The 20468-nt window shown below is 41.9% G+C and overlaps 1 protein-coding gene across 1 annotated transcript in view; it reads left to right on the top strand.

Moving 5' to 3' along the window:
- LOC118218207 (voltage-dependent T-type calcium channel subunit alpha-1H-like) overlaps positions 1–20468 on the top strand; it is a 103263-nt gene that overhangs the window by 39276 nt on the left and 43519 nt on the right. The window contains exons 3-5 of the mRNA XM_035400708.1: positions 14581–14692; positions 15490–15623; positions 17011–17108. Coding sequence (XP_035256599.1) covers positions 14581–14692; positions 15490–15623; positions 17011–17108 — 344 coding nt within the window. The remainder of the gene's footprint in view (positions 1–14580; positions 14693–15489; positions 15624–17010; positions 17109–20468) is intronic.

Below are 20468 nucleotides of genomic sequence, written 5' to 3'. Positions count from 1 at the left end.
GTGTGTGTGTGTGTGTGTGTGTGTGTGTGTGTGTGTGTGTGTTCATCCCATGTTCCAGATAAATCTCACTAACTCAATTCCAGTGCACTGGTGCATAGGGCATTGGGGGTCTTCCACTTAAGTCTCTTCTATGCCAGATTTCTTTCTGATCCAGATATGCTCACCAGATAAGTTTCAACCCTCTGCTCAATGGTCTTTTTCTTAGTAGCAACATGTTGGTTACTATGATGCAGTCATACTGATCTTGTAGGGATTTTATAGGGGACCTGGTGCAGTAGATGAAGCGATTGTAGAGTTTGCTGATTGTTGGTTGAACATAAGAGGGGATTACTGAGCTGTTGTATATGGTCTCTTTCATTGGTCATTGGTCTGATATCAGTTGCATGTCAGTGGCTGAAGGCAGAAGCATCCTGTGAATGCTGAGGAACACTGCCACACAGTCACACAATCAGTCAGGACAGAGCTGTGCTGAGATAAGGCATACTGTGCCATATCTCTGAGACTTTTAGTACAAGTACAGGCACAACATGTGAAGCAGGGAATAACTCGCCATTTGAAAATACTTTCTTTTTGAGAATTTCTATTTAATAGACCTATGCTTCTCTATTCATGAGAAAAACTGTAATTTTTACATTTAAACATTTTCAATTCTGAAGTATCAGCCTGAAGGTCCTCATCTCAGTCCAGTGCAATGATAACTACTTGCGCTTATGAAATGCGTTCCGCAGCTGAGGCATGTGGGTAGGTGGAAGGGCTCAGCTGAGTACTGCAGACCAAGGCTATCATCTTCCCTCAGAGAGAGGGGGTTCCTATGGAGACAGAGGAAACGGAAGTGAATTTAATTGCTTTTCTCTCTCTCTCTCTCTCTCTCTCTCTCTCGCTCTCTCTCTCTGTCTCTCTGTCTCTCTCTCTCTCTCTCTCTCTCTCTCTCTCTCTCTCTCTCTCTCTCTCTCTCTCTCTCACTGGGGTCGATCATTTACACTTGCTTGTGATGTGTTTGCTGAGTTGTGCGGGGTTCTAATTCACACTGGCTGCGGAACCAGGAAAACACAATAAAGACACAATAAAGGGATGTGCTTATTGTCCCTGCGCTGAAAGGCAGTAGAAAGAGATTGTTTCTGTATCCCTGTTCCAAAGCCCCAGACACCTCTGTTTTTCCTGCTTATTCATCCCAATGCCACCACCAATACAGGAGTAATTAAACCAAATCCATGCATTTACGGGGACCATAATGAATCCCTCCTGTTCACTCTGGGCTGCGGTTAAGGGGATCACTAAGTACTCAGAGCTGACAATACAGGGATTGTTGAACAGGTTTTGGGTTAGAATTTAAATAGAAACGTTATGGCCTGGAAGTGACTGCCAGGAGGTTACGCCATTGAGCGTCTTTTAGAAAAATAAAAATTAATTATGTATAAAGAATGAGACATTCAGCAATAAGAGATGAAGTAAAATATGGTTGGCCACTACGAGCAAGGAGAAGATTTTTAATAATCCCTTTTCTAGGGAGACTTTAATATCTATCCCCTTTGATTAATGAGAGTTCATTAAGCTTTCTCTCATCAAAGTGATTTTAAAATGTGTGGCAAGCAGGCATACAGTTTAATTAGCTTTAACTGATATATACAGCTTTCTTATTGACAATGCACTTGCCCATTGAATTTAGGAGTGTACTAACTGCATTTAAAAGATATATCATTTGTCAGGCTAAAGGTGCTTGCCGTCTATTGTTGCAAATAGTTTTGTATTACAAACAAATCTATTGTTGGATTTACATGTGGCTCGGTTACAACCAGAATGGCTTGTGTGCTTCTTTGTCAAGAGGCAACATTTGAGTTTAGTCATGTTGATATGAAGGTCTGCTGACATTAACCGGAGATTCAGATCTAATGCTGATCTTGTAGTCGAGCCAGAAAGAAAGGAATGTCTGTGAATGTCCTTAGAGACGCTCCATTTGGTGTAGACGCTATTTCATTTTTCTTACAGAACCTTTTCCGCATTGGTGCTTACTTAAATATGTATTTCCGACTTGAGTGTGGAAATCTGATTTATTTGTCTTTTAATTACAATACTGTTCTCATCTGTGCTGCATACTTCCTGTGAGCAACATGACTTCTAATCAGTGAGTGGATTAAAGAAAGCCGTAACCCGTCTTTAGACAACTCCATAAAAGGACTATCTAGCTGAGAGAGCTAGTTGTTGAGTGTTATCTCTGTCAGCCAGATCCCAGGTAGTTATTCAGAAAGGCAGTAATTGAGTGTCACTCTGTGTTTCTCCTCACTTTGCTCCACATTAATCATTCGGCTTGCCTGTGTCTGCCGGCAGCCCATTGGACTCTGCACTGAAAAACTGCCCAGCTGTTACTTAGCAACCAGGAAACTGCATAATGATGTCAGACGCAAGTGATATTTTATGAGCAGGTTCACTAACAAGAGAACACTGGCATTATCTGGTTTGTTTGTCAACAGGAGTGTCCCTTGCATTTTCAGTTTTTGTTGGCACGTTAATGAGCCTGGTTTTCACTTGGTACAGAAAGTCAATTTAAACGTCTACCCACCCCAGGATGCTAATTATTTTTATTCCAATTAATCTCACACGTTAATTGAAGGGTTCTGAAGACATGCACTTTCAGGGTATTGGAGGGGGAGTAAAGGGGCAGCTCCTGTTGTCCTTTCATGCACATGGTGACCAGTGATAATTCATGTGGCTGACATCTGCCTCTCCTTCCAGTTCCTCCTCTGCTTTTGGCTTGTCACTCAGTTCTCCAGAGGACAGCATAATTAAACAAATATGTGTGTGTTCCTCAATTGAATTTCATTGCAAGCTTCAGTACTCATTTCCTGCTATCATGCTGTGAGTGTATTGCTGGTGAGCAATAAATTAATCAAGCATAGAATTGTTAAGCCATAGGATGGTTTATCAAGCTTTATTTGAGCACAGAAAATTAAGGCTAATGCTGCTTCTACTTTTATGGTCACTGACAGCCATTTGACTATGTTTGTCAGCAAATATAATGATAGTTTTGACTTTCTTTTCTCATGAAAGATTTTAAATTTCTGATTAGCTCACTTTAAGAAATTGGATCACTTGCATAACTGAATCCAGTTATTTGCAAGTGCTTTGGTTTGTGTGAATTTCAAATGCGCAAAATGCACGACTGTGTTCCTTACAGTACTAAGAAGGTGCCTTTTTAAATGCACTTGTACAAAGACCATCTAACTGAATACTTTATATAAGATGCAGGGCAAGTGAGCATGTTTTGGAACTCTGCTGACAGACTTTATCAAACAGGATGGAGAAGAGGAGATTTTTGCAGGGGTTGCTGAAATCATCCACCTTGAGAAAATAAACATCATCAAAACGTCCTGTCCTGGGAGAGAGAGGATTTTCTGAATATCCCTAGACAGCCGAAGATTCAGGGAAGCTAACACAGACGCAGTTGGTTTACTGTACCCTGAGTCTGAACACCTGAATCACAATGAATAACCACTGACAGTAAGATCTTTGCAGGCCCAAGTTCACCCTGGTGTAAATCCCAGCCAAGGCCATCTTAAGACCAGCTTCGAAATGTACTGTAGTTGGTCAGCTGGTTTTAGCACCAGCCTGGCAGAGCTGGACTGGTGTAGGCTACTAGCCTGGTTGAGCTGGGCTGGTGTACCGGCCTGGTCAGCTGGTTTTAGCTGGTGTACCGGCCTGGTCAGCTGGTTTTAGCCGGTGTACCAGCCTGGTCAAGCTGGTTGTAGCTGGTGTAAAGTACCAGCTTGGTCGAGTTAAGTTGGGCTTTTGTACCAGCCTGGTCAAGTTGGTCAAAGATGAGTTGAACCATGAAGTTTCATTCATAATATAATTAGTATTAGTACATTAGGTCATAGCCTCTTTTATTCAGTTATTATATATTATTATTATTATTATCTTCGTCATCCTATGTATCACAGTCTTTTTTTTTTTTGCTATCATCGCTATTATGCTTTTCTATGCCACTTGTAGGGGGAGGGGGTTGGTGGGGGGGGGGGGGGGGGGGGGGGGTTGGTGGTGTGAGTTGGGGAGGGGAAGGCTGCAACCTGTGGCAAGAGGGGGGTCACATAGAAATTCAAGGCTCATGGATTGTATCATAGTAATGTTGACCTCCTACATGGGGGGTGGTGGTGGGCACAAAATGAAAAAAAAAGCCTGGCTGAGTCTGTTTACCAGCCTGGTTGAGCTGGCTTTAACTGGCAGACAAGCTTCATGGAACTGATGAACCAGTTAGGCATGCCAGTAAGAGTTGGCAACCAGCTTGCTGAATTTCATGAGTGAAGCCGCTCAGTTTGATAAATTTGCATTAATCTCTAATTGGAACAATATATGTTTAAGTTCTTTCCCTCAGTTGATCACAAGCTTATAGTGTTTGGTTTTCATTTAGATGTAGAACATTTGTTTGCCTAATTAAAGGAGGATTTATCTTAGTATATTCAGTGGTGCAGACTATACACATATGATAGATAAGGCTTTGTACTGCAATTTTATTGCCAGATACAGATCAATGCCAACACAAAGAAAAGCCAATTTAGTGGTACTGCCAACATATTATCAAGCATAAAATCACATTTGGAAATACGGTACAGCATAAAATGAATGTGATGATGACATCAAAATGCTGATCTGATTATGCTATGAACAATTTTCTGTCATAAAGACACAAGTATTCATTCTGTAGCTTAGTCATTTCGGTTCAATGAATCACATTTCAATGATATTTCTTAGTTTTGATATTAATCTTGAGTTGCATATTTTCGCACATTTAGTTCTGTGTGTTTTAGAGCTTTGTGCCTGTGGCTTGTTTGAAGAAAAACTGCTACTTAGTTCTGGCATTTCAAACCTTGACAATAAACTTTGCAAATATATATTGAGGTGTAGTTTTCTTGACTGCTATTGAGATTTAACATACTTGGTGAATTTGCTTGAACTCGACTCCAGCTATTCCACCTAGCTCTAGTTGGTCCTCAGCTGGCTGCTGTTCTCACAATCCCAGATCTAGCTGGTTACCAGCTTCTAACTCTAGTTGGTGGTTACCAGCTATCAGCATAAGCATTTTTTTTCCCCCAACAGGGCAGTCACTTGACTGGCATGCACAAAATGCTTCACATTATTTCGTCCTCTACAGGCAGAAGTTTGGGTACAGCAGTTGTGGCTCATCTGATTCTAGATGTTAGCTGTGCTTCACACTTTAAGTCAGAGCACATTCTTAAGTTGTGTTAATCATTCTAAAAAATAATTTTGTGTGTAACTTTGTATGGCTCACCCTGGAAACTGGTTCACTTGGTTCAGTGCTATAAAAATAAAAGGCTCTATTCATTCACGTTTGGGACAGGATTGTTAAATCTGGGATACCACTTTCTTTGAATTTCAGAAACTGGCTTCAAGGTTATACTCCTGTCAATATGACATAGTGGCCCTCATCTTTCTTTATTGCTGTACATATTCCGGTTTCCTTTAACGCATTTGCATTTCCTCTCAATGTCTGCTTTCATGGTTAGATTTTACTGCAGCAGTCTAGCGAAAGGACCAAACTAAGTTCAAGGGCGCAGCAGACGGGTTTCACTTGGGACGTGTCTCCTTGCATTTGCCGTGACTTGAGTAAACACTGCAGTGCATTAGAGATGACGACCATGTCGGAGTTGAGCCAGCTGAGGCAGCCAATGCCTCCAGATGCCACCCTGTTCCCGGGCACTTCAGGGCACTCAAAAGTTGAGTCTGCAGATTCTCACATACTTTCCCTAAAAGTCCCGCCCCGGGGCCCTGGGAATGTCTGAGTCACATGCATTCTGTGGGCTACTGGAGGGATAAGTCGGGCATGGCCGTGCTTGTTTTTTTCTCTTTTTCATTGCAGTCATGTTAGAAATAAGGAAAATTAAGCAGATGGGCCTTGGGCAGCATCACGAGGACATGAGTACAACATCTGTGTGTATTTTTTTAATTGCTTGCTGTATTGTTTAGCTGAAGAATTGAGTTTCAGAACGGTGACAATGGACTTCCACTTTCCCTCCGACATAGAAACAATTTGATTAATTGGATCTTGGATGTGGAGGCCAGTTCAACACCGCAAGGGACATCACTGCACCTGTCATCCATTCCTGTTTTTCATGGCCCATGTTTACTAAGAGTGTTCCCTGTCTTCATTTGGAAGAATTCCAGAATTCTTCTAATACACCATCAGTGCAGTGAACAATGGTTTAACAATATTCAATTTTTATATATTTTAAAAATCCATCCACTCATATCCATTTGCTATCTCTAAGAATTGTGTGTATCAAATTCACTACTGAAGGTATTGAAAATCCTATATAAATACTTGTATGAAAAAATAAGGTTGATACATGTTGTAGTGCTTTTATATTATCCATTAACCATACTTTAATTTTTCAATATTAAATGTTGTTAAAAACACAGCAGAGTTTTTTTTGCTGAAGAACCAAATGTATAACTTAAAAGGAATTATTTGTCATTTCCAGTGTCATTGACGTATACAGTACTGTCAATTGCCTGCCAACTCCAGCTCTACTGATTTTTGGCCAGCACTTGTGATACTGTATTATATTGGCAGTGTCAATTTGTCACAGAATCCAACAGAATAAATCAGGGATTCACTCCAGCAGCGGGGGCCATTCAATTCAGCATGTTGACTGCTCAGAATTAAATGTATCCTCTAACTGTTAATGCGAAGAGAGCATTTTTTTAAATGGCATGGCTCTCAGATACCTCCCAGATACTAAATGCAAGCTAGTCCAATAATATTCCCCATCAGTCCTGCCCTGCTGACCCCTCCAGCTGTTTTCTGCACAATATGGCAGTCATTGTCTCCGTTCCACATAAAAGATTCGCTTCTGGAGACACTTAAAGACGTTTAAATCATATTTGCATTGCTCTCTTTTCTGCACTGTAACTGGTTTTGCTCCAAGGTTTTCTTGGCCAAATGTTAATTGAATAAGAGATTGCATATTGTCCTGATTAAGAAGAGATAATAGTAGTTTTAACATAATCAGCATGGTTTCTGGGAGCGCAGATGTGGCAAAGCAATGGTGTGTAGCCTGTCTCAGTGACAGCACTGCACAGTAAAATGGTGAAGTTGTGGCTCATGCGCAAATGCTAGCGAAAGTCACTTAAAGCACATGCCAGTCTCATGCAAGCTAGTTGAAGGACTTGTTTCTCCTCAGAAATTCTCATTATGGACAGACTGCACACTCCAGTTGTTATGGAATAAGTCTGGCTGTATAATTTATTTGAAGTGCCCCAAGGGTACATGTCACTTTCACATATTATTATCCAGTCAATCTGAATAAGTTGGAACTTGGAACATTTTTAAAGGAATAATTGCATAGGTATTACAAAATGGAACCCAGTAAAACTGCTTTGTGAGATGCCATGTGTGGTGTAATGAACAGGTCGATATAAAACAAATTTATTCTGTAGCGTTACATATTTGTTACACTATGTTCAGCCAAACGCTACTCCTGTTTTTGCTTTTTCTCCCAGAAGAGTCATCGACGCCTCCTTTTCATTTAATATGCGTGTATTGTTATGGCAGAAATACAGCAATATGCTGACACATGAAAAATAGCTGCCAGCCAAAGTACTGTATTAAGGAGATCCTCTTTATGCAGAGTGCTGCAGAACGTGTGGTTCAGTAATGGCAGCATCACAATGTCGTGCATAAAAGTCTAAAGCCTGAGCGTAGCTTGGGTCCTGCTTTACGGGGAAATTCTAGATGGTTCTACACACCACTTCACACTTAACTGTGTTTGACAAAAGATGCCTGAGATGAAGATGAATTGTAATTTTTATAAAGTGAGGATTGGACGCCTGCCCCCATGTTGAGGGAGCCCAAGCCAGGAAACATTCAAATCTCAGGAATTTACCTTCCTAGTTGAGGGGATAAGAACAAATCATATTAAAAGTGCGTGAGCGCTTGGACCCGATGGGTTACCTGATGATAAAGTGTTCCTGATCCAGTCACCCCGTGTCAGAGAGGCGCATTCGTCTAGGTGGCAGGCTGTGACAGTCTCCCTAATTTAATCAATGAGATGGCTTCATTAATCCATTTTTCCCAGGCAGGTGCTGGACAATTAATCCAATTCTTTGCACCGAGAGTCAGCAGAGAGGAGCCCTGTGATGTCTTTGAGATCTGCCAAGACAGTGAGTCTTGAGCTGACAGCTGTAAAATTTGTGTCTGTTTTATGAGATGCCTTTGAGTTGAGAGCTGAATGCAGCTTATATTTATTGAGGGTGACTTTCAAGGATATTTCGGTATAATCTAATATCAGATGCAGAGATAAAGCCAGATCATATTGAAATATACAATACATTCTGCAATGGAATATGTGTTACTGTGAAGAAGTGATTGGACTATTATCCAATTTAAGGTCTAATTAGATTTTCTTGACCCAGGAAATTTTTTATTGTTGAATAAATGTATTACTGATTATGGTTATCATGACTCTGGTCATCATACACGCATTATAATGGTAAATAAAGTACAATTAATACATTAAAATGTACAGAAAAAATCCCCATGTTAGATTGAATGTTGACTGGATAATTTTTGGTTAAGGTTAGTATGCCATGACTATATACCAGTTGTTTCAAGGTTTTCAGTGATAGATATAAGAAATAGGCCACATGAATCACAATTAGTGAGAAAAATAACAATCTGAACAAATTGTGAACAAAAACAAGCTATTGAGTGTGTTCAGTGGAAGATGTATCAGACTTATAACAAGTCTCTCCTGACATTGCCTGTGATGTCTTTGTGCAGTAGTGATGCAAACTAAAAAGAATAATTTGGCATCATGATGCTGTCATTAAATTTACATCAGCAAAGGGCTTCCAAATAGAAGCAGGAGGCATGAATAACAGAAAAGCAATAACACATCTCTGGGAGCTTATGTACATTTGGATATTCATTAGATATTGAAGGCTGGCTTCTGCTAGGCAGTAAAGCCAACAAATGATGCATTATTATGATGTCAATAAGTAGATAGAACCCCCAGTGCAAATATACATTTTACTATTTAAACATAACTCTGTAAAGCATGAAAGAAGATAGAGATTCTGGCGCCTTGTTCTCTGTGAACGTCACAGATGCAGACAGTGGAGACTCCCTCCACTGACACAGTTTCAATGAATCACCTTAGCGACAGCCCAGAGCAACCAAAGACCCGTGTCGAAAGCACAATGCAAACAACACACTGAGGTACCTGCGTAAGTACAGCGCTGTTTAAGACCTGAGGGACGTGACCTATAGTTCCATCTTTTTAAACAGGGCTCTGGTGAAATATTTTCTTCAGCGCAATTTAGCTTTCCGGTGGTTACTGTGTTAGGGAACATCACCTGGCAATGTCTCTTCGAATAGAAACTAGAATGAAACAAGGTTCATTTTCCAGTTTTCAGTTTCCAAGCATTCAACAAGGCCACTGAAGAGGCATTGTCATCTCATCACATATTCATCTGTTCACTTTCTCTGTTTCTCAGATATACTCTGTGCTGTCCTTACAAAATGTGGGTAATGCAGATATTCTTTAGCCATGCATTAATACGCAGCTAATGTGGACATTTGTGCATAACGCAGTCAGCTATATTAGCTACCTGTTCCCCACCATGGATTGCATTTATTACATCTACGGCTGGCTGTCATATCACAAATTTCTTCATCGTTATTGACATGGGCTATTTTGTATGCAAAATAACAAGTTAAGATGGGCGACATGGTCCGATCATTGCAGTGCTCTTATGAGAAGTAACCATGCATGGTCTACGGTGGGTTAAGCCAACTTCCCAGACATAGTGCTGTTCACATAGTGCTGAGTCACATGTTCACTCTTTAATTATAGATCATTCAGTTAGAGGATATGTTCCTGTCCTTTTACAAACTGGGAGAACATCCTGGCTAAAAGACCCAGGTTGTGCCACAAGCCCAAGGGTCACCAGAGACAAGGGTAATCTAACCGTGTTGTTCTCAAAGTGTATGGGTTTGTCCTACTTCTCAGCCTCTCAACAGCTTCATGTTGCCAGTGAGGTCAGACCTGTTTTCTTAAAGAATGGAAATTTATTCCTTCCAGAAAACAAAGTCACGTCACTAATGAGACCTTTGTCCGTGCTGCACAGTCAAATAGCGTTTTGGCAAAAATTTAAAAACAGCTGTCTGCACTCATGTTTAAGTCATAATGGATAGATCCTAACAAAAGACGTGATGTCAAGGAACACTGTAAGATTGGGAAATTTGCTGAGCAGAAAGGTCACTGGTGTTGAAGGAGGGTTTCGTAAGTGTTCTGTCCCTGCAGTGCGGTACATGTAGTGATGACCTCCTGAATATCCCTGGAGTCTTCCCCCCACTCTCCTCCCACTCTCCTCCCAGCCCTCAGCTTCAGCCTTTCTAATTACCACCTCAGAGATAATTAAGCCATCACTTCAGAATTCACCGGCATTGGCTTTATCTTGAGCAGACTGAACATGCATGCATAATAAAAACAAACATCAAACCAAAATCAAAATCAGTCATATTTGTCCTCTGTAAAAAGAGACTCATTTTTGTGCTTAGTGCTATAATGCTGACTTATCTTACAAAAAAGCAAGTTATTTGTACCTTTGCATTCAATGATGTTTCTGGGAAAAATCAGAATCACATGTTAGGAATCTTGTTTTTCTTTAAATGCAGCTTTTGAAGACAAGGCAGGTATCATCCATACTTCAGCAGCTAATAGGGCCCCCCTTGAAAACAAGATGTGTCATTTCAAGGGGCTTATTCTTTAATAGATACATTTCAGATAATAATAGCAGCGAATTATTGAAAGTCCTGCAAATCCACAGGAATGTGTGTGCTTATTCTCCCACTCCTCCCACTGTATGAAAGAAGCATAAAATCTACACAACGATCATTCCCAGACTAAACAAAATGGTCACACATCAGCAAGCAGGATGGGAAAAACATTCATAATTGTCCACAGTGGTTGAAAGGGAAATTGCTGGCTATGAGACCTCAGAGGAAAGAGGGATTCATTTTAAAGAAAACCAGCAATCTTTGTGGAGAACCTGAAGCTGCTCTCTAAAGAGGGATTGATAGATTACCTTACAGGTATGATTTAGTGTGTGTCCACCTGGAGATTGATACTCATCTCAGCTTAGAGTCAACAAATCTTTAGGAAAAGTAGCCCCAAGTGTTTTTAGCTGGATGTAATGTACCAAGAACACACCAAATCACGGCATGGCACTGCTTGTTTGCTTGGCACGCTCCCAGTCTTGTTCTCCCAAAAGGCCACAAGTTTCTTTTAAATTGTATTCCATATAAAAGTTATTTGTGTTGTTTTAGAGAAGCTGGTGTCATCGTTCCGCTCATCTGTGTCAATTATTCTGCCTGGGGCCTGAGGTCCACCCCTGCTTCTGCATGGCATGGAGAGTGGTAGATTAATGGGAACGAAAAGAGGTGGGGGGGGGGGGGGGCGGTCCTGGCCCAGGGGCAGCTTAAGCTGTGTGGGTGCAAATGGCTGAAGGGAAAATAGATTTATTTTCTGGACATGGATCGGAATTTGCAGCAGCTCCTGTGTGACTTATGTCCCTCAAGGTTCTTTTGCTTCTCACCCCATTCAGGAGCTGTGTATTTCTCTCACTTTCTGTAGCCTGTGTCATAATTTACCAACAAAAGACTCCTTTAGTTTATTGTGCAATGTTTAGGGATGTTAGGCCTGTGTGAAACACCCTCCTGGTGTTTCGTATAACACCAACCTGTGGATTACAGCCTGCAGCGCCATTTTATCAGCACCGATATGACAGATCATCCATATTGTTCTCTATAAGCAGGCGGCTGAGAACCAGCCCTGTAGGTGAAGGCTTAACACTGCAGTCACTGAATGTTCAAGCTCTTTGGGACTCTTCTTTCTTTTCCTCTAAAGCAGAGACTTGGTAATGCCTTTTTGCAATGTGTTTTATTATTCCTCTGTCTTGTTTTCATGTGGTTCATACAGACATAACATGACTTAAAAGTTAAAAGATCCATACCGCATTTTGTTCCTGATAACCTCAGAAAGGTGCTGTAGGATTCACAGTTGGTGAAAGGGACACAGTGTGGAAACATCGAATCAGGCCTCTCTGTGATGGCTTTCATAATTAGTCTCTGCCATTCTACTCAAATTTGTGTCTATGGATAGCTCACAATGTGCTTTATAATATGCACCACTTAATAACAAAGTAGGCCATGTATAAAACATGTGGTGCTGGTTCCGCTCTAACTGCAAGCTTGCTGTTTTAGCCTTGAGAAAGCTTGTATCCCCCTTGAAGGATGAAGTGTAGATGCTTCAAAGCTCACTGCAGAGTGAAGTGAAATAATGGGAGCTGAAGGCCGCTTTCTGATTGGCTGTGTGCCGGGTCTCCTCAGTTCAGGCTCAGGGAAGAGAACAGATTGTCTTGACAGGAGCGATCTCTGTGCAGGGTCATGATGGGACACGGTGTTGGGCCAGGCGCTGGAACAGTGGGACATGTGTCAAGTGTATACCAGCAATTGTGACCTCCTACAATGGTGATTTTGAGATGGTGGCAAAGCATCACGTGTCACCAGCCTCCCCTCCAAACCAACCCTAAAGTGACTTCTTCCGCAGTCAGCGCTGTCAGATGCTGCCTTTCTTGACGGGAGCCTCCGCCTGTCTTGTATTCTCCTGCTCTGCAGTGCAGAACCATCAAATGAACGTATGGTACATGAAGGCTGAGAAAATAAGAGACATGCAGCAGTGGTGGAATGGAAGGAGTTCAGTGAAAAAAAAATATACTGTATGTGGGAAGTACCTTGTTTTGCTATGAGATGCCATTTATTGAGAAAATTCATACTGTTGATGAGATTTCTTTTTTTTAATGCTGTACTCCCAATAAACATTTTTAATCTGCACAGGGTTTTAAAGCCTGTATGTACATTTTTGGAGGTTAATTTCTTTCTGAACCATTTGGCCAGGCGGTGCTGGGAAATTGGCCTTTCCAACTGCACCAGGTGGAGGCCAGGTGAGCAGTCTCTGCAGCAAATGGCCACATCTGATGAGTTGGATTAGCATAAAATACTAATATGCTAGTTGGCTTCCAGGATTTTTTTTTAATGAGAAAGGTCAGCACCCCCATTACTTACACTCTCTCTGTCATATTCTGTATCTGTGTGTTTGTGTGCATTTCTGTCTGTGTAAGGCTGACAATCAATGCTGCATGTGCAGCCACACAGCTCAAAGCATAGCAATAGCTGTGGATTTAGGGATGGGATTCAAAGAGAGGAGAAAGTCCATCCCAGGCTCAGTGGGCTATCTGGTCGATTTTACAGACACAGGCGGTAGCCCCAGCAGGATTAGAACTCATTCCAGAACCAGGAAGCAGTCACATGGACCACCAGCTTGCCTGCAGGTGACTGAGGTGTCACATGGTTGGTCAGGCAGTCTCTCCTTACATCTGTGCAGCTCAAACAGCGTGCTTTTACATGACAGACTGTATGGGAGGCACTTGATGTTTGTTAAACTGTGCATGTAAATAATTTGCTTTGTACTGTATGCAGTCAATGGTGCAGTTACAGTTGCAGTAGAGGCTAAAGGGGTGCCAGTTTGTACCTGTAACCTAACAGGCACCATAGTGCTTGCATGAATATCATGCCATGAATCTCATCATGTATAAACTCTAAATCACAAGAAGTGCATATCAATAGCAGTAACAGTCAATGAGTCACTGAAGACACAGCCAGAACTGGACAATAAGAATGATGGCACAGTGGCCTTGGTTATGAACAGAAAGAATGAGGCAAGTCATTTTGTCTGCTGTGTATGAAGGAAACAATGCGTATAATTGGTGGTGCATCTACAGTGTTAATAGAAGCAAGATAGGCATCATGTGATTCAGAGGAGCCACGTGTCAGTCATCTCCTCCTGACGTTGGCAGGAAGGGTTGCAGTGGGAGCTCAACAAGTTTGATTATAAAATAAAATAAATTATTTTAAAAAAGCATTAATGTTCTATGTATGATGTATTTTGCTTTGCTAAATAATTCCACAGTATTTTTGCACACTATCACAACTGATTGACAAAACTATATTGGGTACACTCAGATGTGTTCGATTTATAGGCTCTACTAATCCAATTTCCAAGTACAGGAATACAAATAAATGACTATGTAAGTCCTTGTGTAAAGTCATATTTTCCATTTTTCAATACTCTGTCAGAACTTTCTAATTAAAATTCAAAATGACTGGGGAATAGAAATTGGTTGTTCATCTGTCTTGAGTTCTTTAGCACCCATGTTCTCGATACATCAAAAAGATTTAATTATCAGTCTGTTTTTGTTTTGGCTCTCCTCCTTTGAAGAGGGTGGTATCATCTCATCTTCTCATCATCTTTTGTTTTTGCTCAACAATTCCTAAAAAAAAAGCTCGCTTGGGGAGTCTGGAAAATGCGTAATTAATGAGAAGCATCGTGCTGTTCATCTTTGACCAGGCAGGACGGAAACTCAAGCATGCAAAAACCCTCAGTGCTCTAGCTGCCATTTTGACTGCCACTGTCTCTTGCACTGTATCTCTCCTTGACTCATGCCTACTTGGTTCGAGCATGTGAGCATGCTGGTCATTCTCCTGAACTGTGTGACCCTGGGCATGTTCCAGCCTTGTGAAGACGTCAAGTGCCAGTCTGACTGGTGCATCATCCTGCAGGTGAGTAACAGATTTAAGTGCCCTCTCGGATGTAGAACATTGCAAACTGTGACCCATGGGGTCTACACAGACAAAATCTGCGCAGAACTGTTTTCCCCAGCCTGTGCTCTTAAATAAATGTATGATGTGTGGCTGCGGTTGTTCCTATCAAATAAAAAAAGGGGGGGGAAAAATCTTTCTTCAGTACAGCCTTCACAATCTCAGAGCATTGTGCATTCTTTAAACTGTGCCCTGTAACTGTCACTCCAGTGCAGAGTGCAGGTGATGGCGACCATCAACTGGTTCCACTTATCGGAAAGCAACCGATGTTTGTGGAGCTGTTGGCAGCTCACTGATGGTCCTGCTCCACCCCCACATGGCTGTTTCTGGGCCAGTGGCTGGGACTGTGGGAAAAGCAGTCTGGTCTAGGAGGCAGTGCCAGCAGGGTCAGGGGGGATTTAGGAGAAGGTCAGAGGCATCTGTGGTGGGAAAAGGGAAGAGGGGAGGAAAATATTTGCAGCTCCCCAAGGGTAGTGCTTTACTTGGTCTCAATTTTGTTTGGTTTTTGGAGAACGTTATGGCAGCACACCTGCAAAAGGGCATCTATTTTAGACTGCCTCGGTTTATAAACAACACTGGCTTTTTATGTCATTCTCTGCAGTCACAAAGCTGTAATCACCATCGACTTGTTTGATTTGTTTTCTTGTGGTGAAGGCACAAACCTCGCTGAAGCTACCATTAGAGAAACAGCAGAGGCTCAGCGTGGTGGTGTTCTGTCAGAAAACTATCAAGTCTACATTTTCTTTGTTTGTCTGCAGGCATTTGATGACTTCATTTTCGCCTTCTTCGCTGTGGAGATGGTTATCAAGATGATAGCTCTGGGGATTTTCGGGCAGAAGTGTTACCTTGGTGACACGTGGAACCGTCTGGACTTCTTCATAGTCATGGCAGGGTCAGTGTCTATCCGGCACTAACTCAAAAAACACCTCCGCACCCACCTCACACATTTCCCTCAGCTAAATAATCGCCTCAGCACAATAAATGCTGAAAGATAAGTACCATCACATTGCACTTGTGTTTCCAGTAGACATAGAATGGAAGCAGTAGATAAGCATGTCCCTTTGTAAAATGCATTTTAATAGATGTTGGTCACAGCGTCTTTGTATGATATTTTATACGGTTGTCAGAGCTGAGAGGATGTACATGCATTGTGAAGCAGATCTAGGCATTCGCTAATGAGCAAGAAGATTTGGTAGCTGCCGGCAAAATGTCAAGTTCACATCATTACGAGCCTTGAGTTATTCATTAAATTGTTCTATCGCTCTCTGAACGGAAATCAGCAATTATGCATTTCACTTAACCACTTTGTGCTTTACATTGACCAGGGGTCCAAAGGAGATTCACTTATCCTCTATCTTGCATTGCATCTCCCTCAGCAAATAGAGGTTTAATGTGTATAGAAACGATGCACCATAAACACATGCACCGGGCAGTGTGAGTGGATGTCCCTGCAGAGCGTATGGAGGTTTTCAGTAGATGGAGGAGTAGGAGGAGGAGTCCACGCTGTGCTCTGGGGCGAGGTTCAGCCCTGTCACCTCCAGTCTAGTCTCAGATGGCTGTCTAGTCAGGGCATGTTTAATGTCACTTCTAATATCACGTCAGCATCTCAGCACACAACATAGGAATGCCAATCGTTTGGGCCCCGCACTTTCTTAGCCTGTTGTACCTTCAAAAATAAAAATTGACCTCATTGCTCTCCTTCAGGTCACTAGCAGCATCTTCCTTGATAATATTTAAATAACACTCTTATACACCATATGCAGTGTGCTTTCAAAAATGAGAACTTGACATCGCAAGTCTGATTTGAGACTCACACTAGGTCAATATGTCAGTAAGTGTTGGACATTTACAGTAACTTATAGGAAAAGTGTTCAGTTTGACAACCTGAATTTGCAAATAGCAAATGGTCCTTACAAAGCAGATGTTAAATGCTTGTTCACACAACCAAAAATTTCCCTGGGTTTTTTTTTTTTTTTTTTTTTTACAATACCAAGGTCAAAGTTAGTTGTTATTTATCTAACCATTTAGAATAAATTACATTTATTTCAATAGATTGGTTTGGGGGCATGGAACTGTTATATTTTCTAGTTATTTTTTTTATTATTATCCTCTGTTGAACAAGGTATGATTCATGGTCTGCACCCATAATCATCAAGGTATGATTCATGGTCTGCACCTATAAACCATCAAGGGGTCAAGTTGAAATGTAAGCTTCACTGTCCCAGTTGTGTTCATGCCACTGATGCTGTGCTCCGCTCCCCGGCTTCCTCTCTCCCCAGGATGATGGAATACTCGCTGGACGGCCACAACGTCAGCCTCTCCGCCATCCGCACTGTGCGCGTGCTCAGGCCCCTCCGCGCCATCAACAGAGTGCCCAGTGAGTGTGCCGTGTCACGTGGGCCTGCTGCTCACTTATCGATCAGGAGTGAGGGGGGGAAAGAGGGACCTGCCTGACATATTTATAGAGAGGCACATACACACGCCTGGACACATCTGAGCACCGATGCAGAAAAAAATAATCTGCTGTGGAACATCAGGCACAAAATGGAGGCTTCTTTGTGCAGGCTAATAGATTGGTCTTGGTCATCGGGCAGTCTCTGCATGAATGGTCATGCAGACGATCTGTATTTATATTACTCTTAGGCTGTGGGAACATTGCAGGATTCCACTGTATACAATGTGCTAAAAAAGTTGAAAATAAATGCAGTGTTTAGAGCTGGCATGCTCTAGTGTGTCCGGGTTTCGTGAGAGGAGACTCGCAGTGCTGCCGCACAGCAAGTTCCAAAAACATGGAGACCAAAGTGTGTTTCTACCGCCGTCCCAACCGCACAGGCAGTCGTAAATAAGAAAGCGGCTGCGAGTCTCAGGCAAAGAAATACCACGGGCTGCGGGACGGTGTTTCTGAAGTGCCCAGGCGAGACGGAATGTGCTCTTGTATGTTTAATTTCTTGGCTTAAGTGTTTGAGTAAACAGTTTGCTGCCTTTGTCTCTGTCGCGAGAGAAACAGAAGCAAGAGAGTGCGTGAGAATGGAGAGAGCAGAATAAGCAGCAAGTTTGTTTGAAACACTTCTCACTTCTCAGTGCTGGTTTGCATGAGGCCTTATCCCTGATGACTCCATTTCTGTAACAGTGCATTTTGGATGGGCAATTGTGTATGGACAGTAATATGGGGGGAAAAAACATGAACAGAAAGAAAATGAGTTACATGTCATTTGAGCAATGTGGACCTTACAAAGAAATCAGGGGTTTTCTGAAACTCCAGCACTTAGCCTGGCCTTCTTGATGTCCATTTCTTTTAATGAATGCGAGGCAATTTTATGCTTTAAAGGGCTGCCACCTTCAAACAGCCATCTTAGTTATACAGTATGTACTGCCTGAACAAACCCCTAGTCTTAATGGCTGTCTTGTATTATTATGTACCATGCCATTTTAAGTGGTGAAAGAAACAAGATTATGGCAACTTCTATGTGGGTTTTAGTGTAAGAGTGACTGCGCCCTGACATTGTTCGGTGCTTGAGCTGCAGCTTAGTGTAGTCAGGATCCACTCTGTGTTCTTTTCAACAGGCTTGAATGTGGTGAAGATTTAGCAATTAGTCTGCTCTCCCCCTCCACATGAGCTGTAATGGCTCTGCTGTGATGCCGATGGGGAGGGGAGTTGATTTATCTGTGAGCCTGAGCTCTATTGCACGGGATCTATTGCTAGTCTGAAATGATGGGGCTTCTGCTTCAGAGTAGGCATGAGTTATTCACTAGCTCATACACTTTACAGTTATTTTCCATCAGTGTATCACAGTCTTATTATGGGATGTTATGGTTACACGTGGAAACGGATCAGGTCTCATTTCCACTGCTCGTCTTATGGGAGGGGGTTGGAGTGCTCGGGGAGCTGGGGTACACGTTTCTTGCTCCGGCCCAGTGATTCAGAACAGTTTCAGAACCATTTCAGGAGGTTTCAGTATGGCCACGCTGCATTTGTTTGTCCCCCTCCCCAATTTGTTGTTGATGGTACTGTTTCAGGCTAGTGCGGTGTAGCTCAGTGGCTGGGATGATCCTGCCTCCTGCCCCAATGGGGAAAAGCTTGGAGGTTCCAGGATGCTGAACAATACCAAAGCCCCTCTCAGATTCTCCTACCTCACAAATAATGGCCAACTGATGTTTCCTTGTTGTGTGCAATCCTACCCATCCTGAGGAGAATTACTATTTTATTTTTATTTTTCTTACACTGCCCACAACTGGAGGATTTGATGTTGGTCTTTTTGTTCTTCATGGCACCATTTTTTAACCAATCAGCAGTGATGGCAAACTGGATCATTATACAAATATGTTAAAGTGCTTGCTTGTCACTTTACTAGTACTGACTATACCATTGGGACCGTTAAGGCATTATGGCCTGCTGTTTAAGCATCTTCATGGTCATGTCAGAATTAAGTAGCTAAAGTAAAATATAGCTGTGCATTGAGGAACTAATTGTGGAAAGACAAGCTAAGCTAGCTCAATTCTGTGTCAAGACAGGGCAAGCAACAAAGCAATGTCACAAAAGTTAAAAAAAAAGTTGTATGTTGTCAGATTAAATTAAGCAAACTACTGTAGCTAGCAAGCTAACTTGAATTTTAAATTTGGAAATTTGACAGTGTTAGTAAACATTCTGACACATCCTGAGATGCCTGACTGTCAGCTTCTCACTCTGGAGGCAAAGGTGGCACAGGTAGCAGTGATGTTCCTATCATTGTTTTAGCACTGTCCAGTGCAACTGATCAGATCCGGCCACTGATTTGGCCCTTTTCAGTGTCATTCAGTTTTGATATTTTTTTCATGTACATCTCCATGTTCTGCATGCAAACCTCATAAATCATAGTGTGAATCTTTTTAGTCAGCTGTCTAAAGTTCACATGTGAATGTTCATTACAGAAAGAACATGAACCCTCAGTCCACTGTCCCCTCTCCATAAATATTTTACTTTACATCAAAAGAAAATGTGATTATTTATACAATTGGAAAGGTTTGTATACATAGCACATATGGCTTAAATGTACACTTTAAAGGTGAAAAAGTGATTGCACACTTTAAGGAGTTGCACATGTGAATATTTGCTGTGAAAAAAAAGTCACTGAGGTGCTCTGTTGACTTCCACACTGTGCCCCTCACAGTACAGATGATTTTGAGTGTTGTGCTCTCACAGGCAGCTGAGTGAGTAATCACATCACTGCCCGGGTAACAGTGGGCCCCATCCACTCCCACAAACAGTTACAGTGACAGCCGCAATTGTGTGCTGAGGCTAGTTGCATTGAAAGTGTGAAGCCATAGTTTGAGGAATCAACGTTTCGTAAACCAGGACATGCCACTGCCAGTGACTAATTGCCGTCAGTCTTGTTCAGACATTCGAGAAAGGAGGGTCACCCACTCGGTTTCACAGAATCGATTATGGATACTTTCCACAGGCAGTCGTCCAATCCAGAACCCACAGATGAAAACAACGTATTGTCTACATAATTGCCTTTTCAAATGAGAGTGGCTTAAAAGTTTTCTTTTAGTCATTCAAGCATTCATTTTCAAGTAGCAGTTTTCCAACAATGAGTTTCAATTCAAATTTTTTTTTTACACAAAAAAAAAGATAATAAGCACATTCTTTGAGTCCAGTGCCATTGCCCAACAGGAGTTATAACTTTTCAGGAATTGTTGACAGAAATGGAATGTGAACTTTGAGAGCAAATCGATACTGATCAACCAAGGAAGAGTA

Source organism: Anguilla anguilla, chromosome 2, assembly GCF_013347855.1.
Source record: "Anguilla anguilla isolate fAngAng1 chromosome 2, fAngAng1.pri, whole genome shotgun sequence".
In the NCBI taxonomy this organism is placed as follows: domain Eukaryota; kingdom Metazoa; phylum Chordata; class Actinopteri; order Anguilliformes; family Anguillidae; genus Anguilla; species Anguilla anguilla.
Note: the sequence above shows the minus strand (reverse complement) of the source record. Positions and strands in the feature narration are given on the sequence as shown.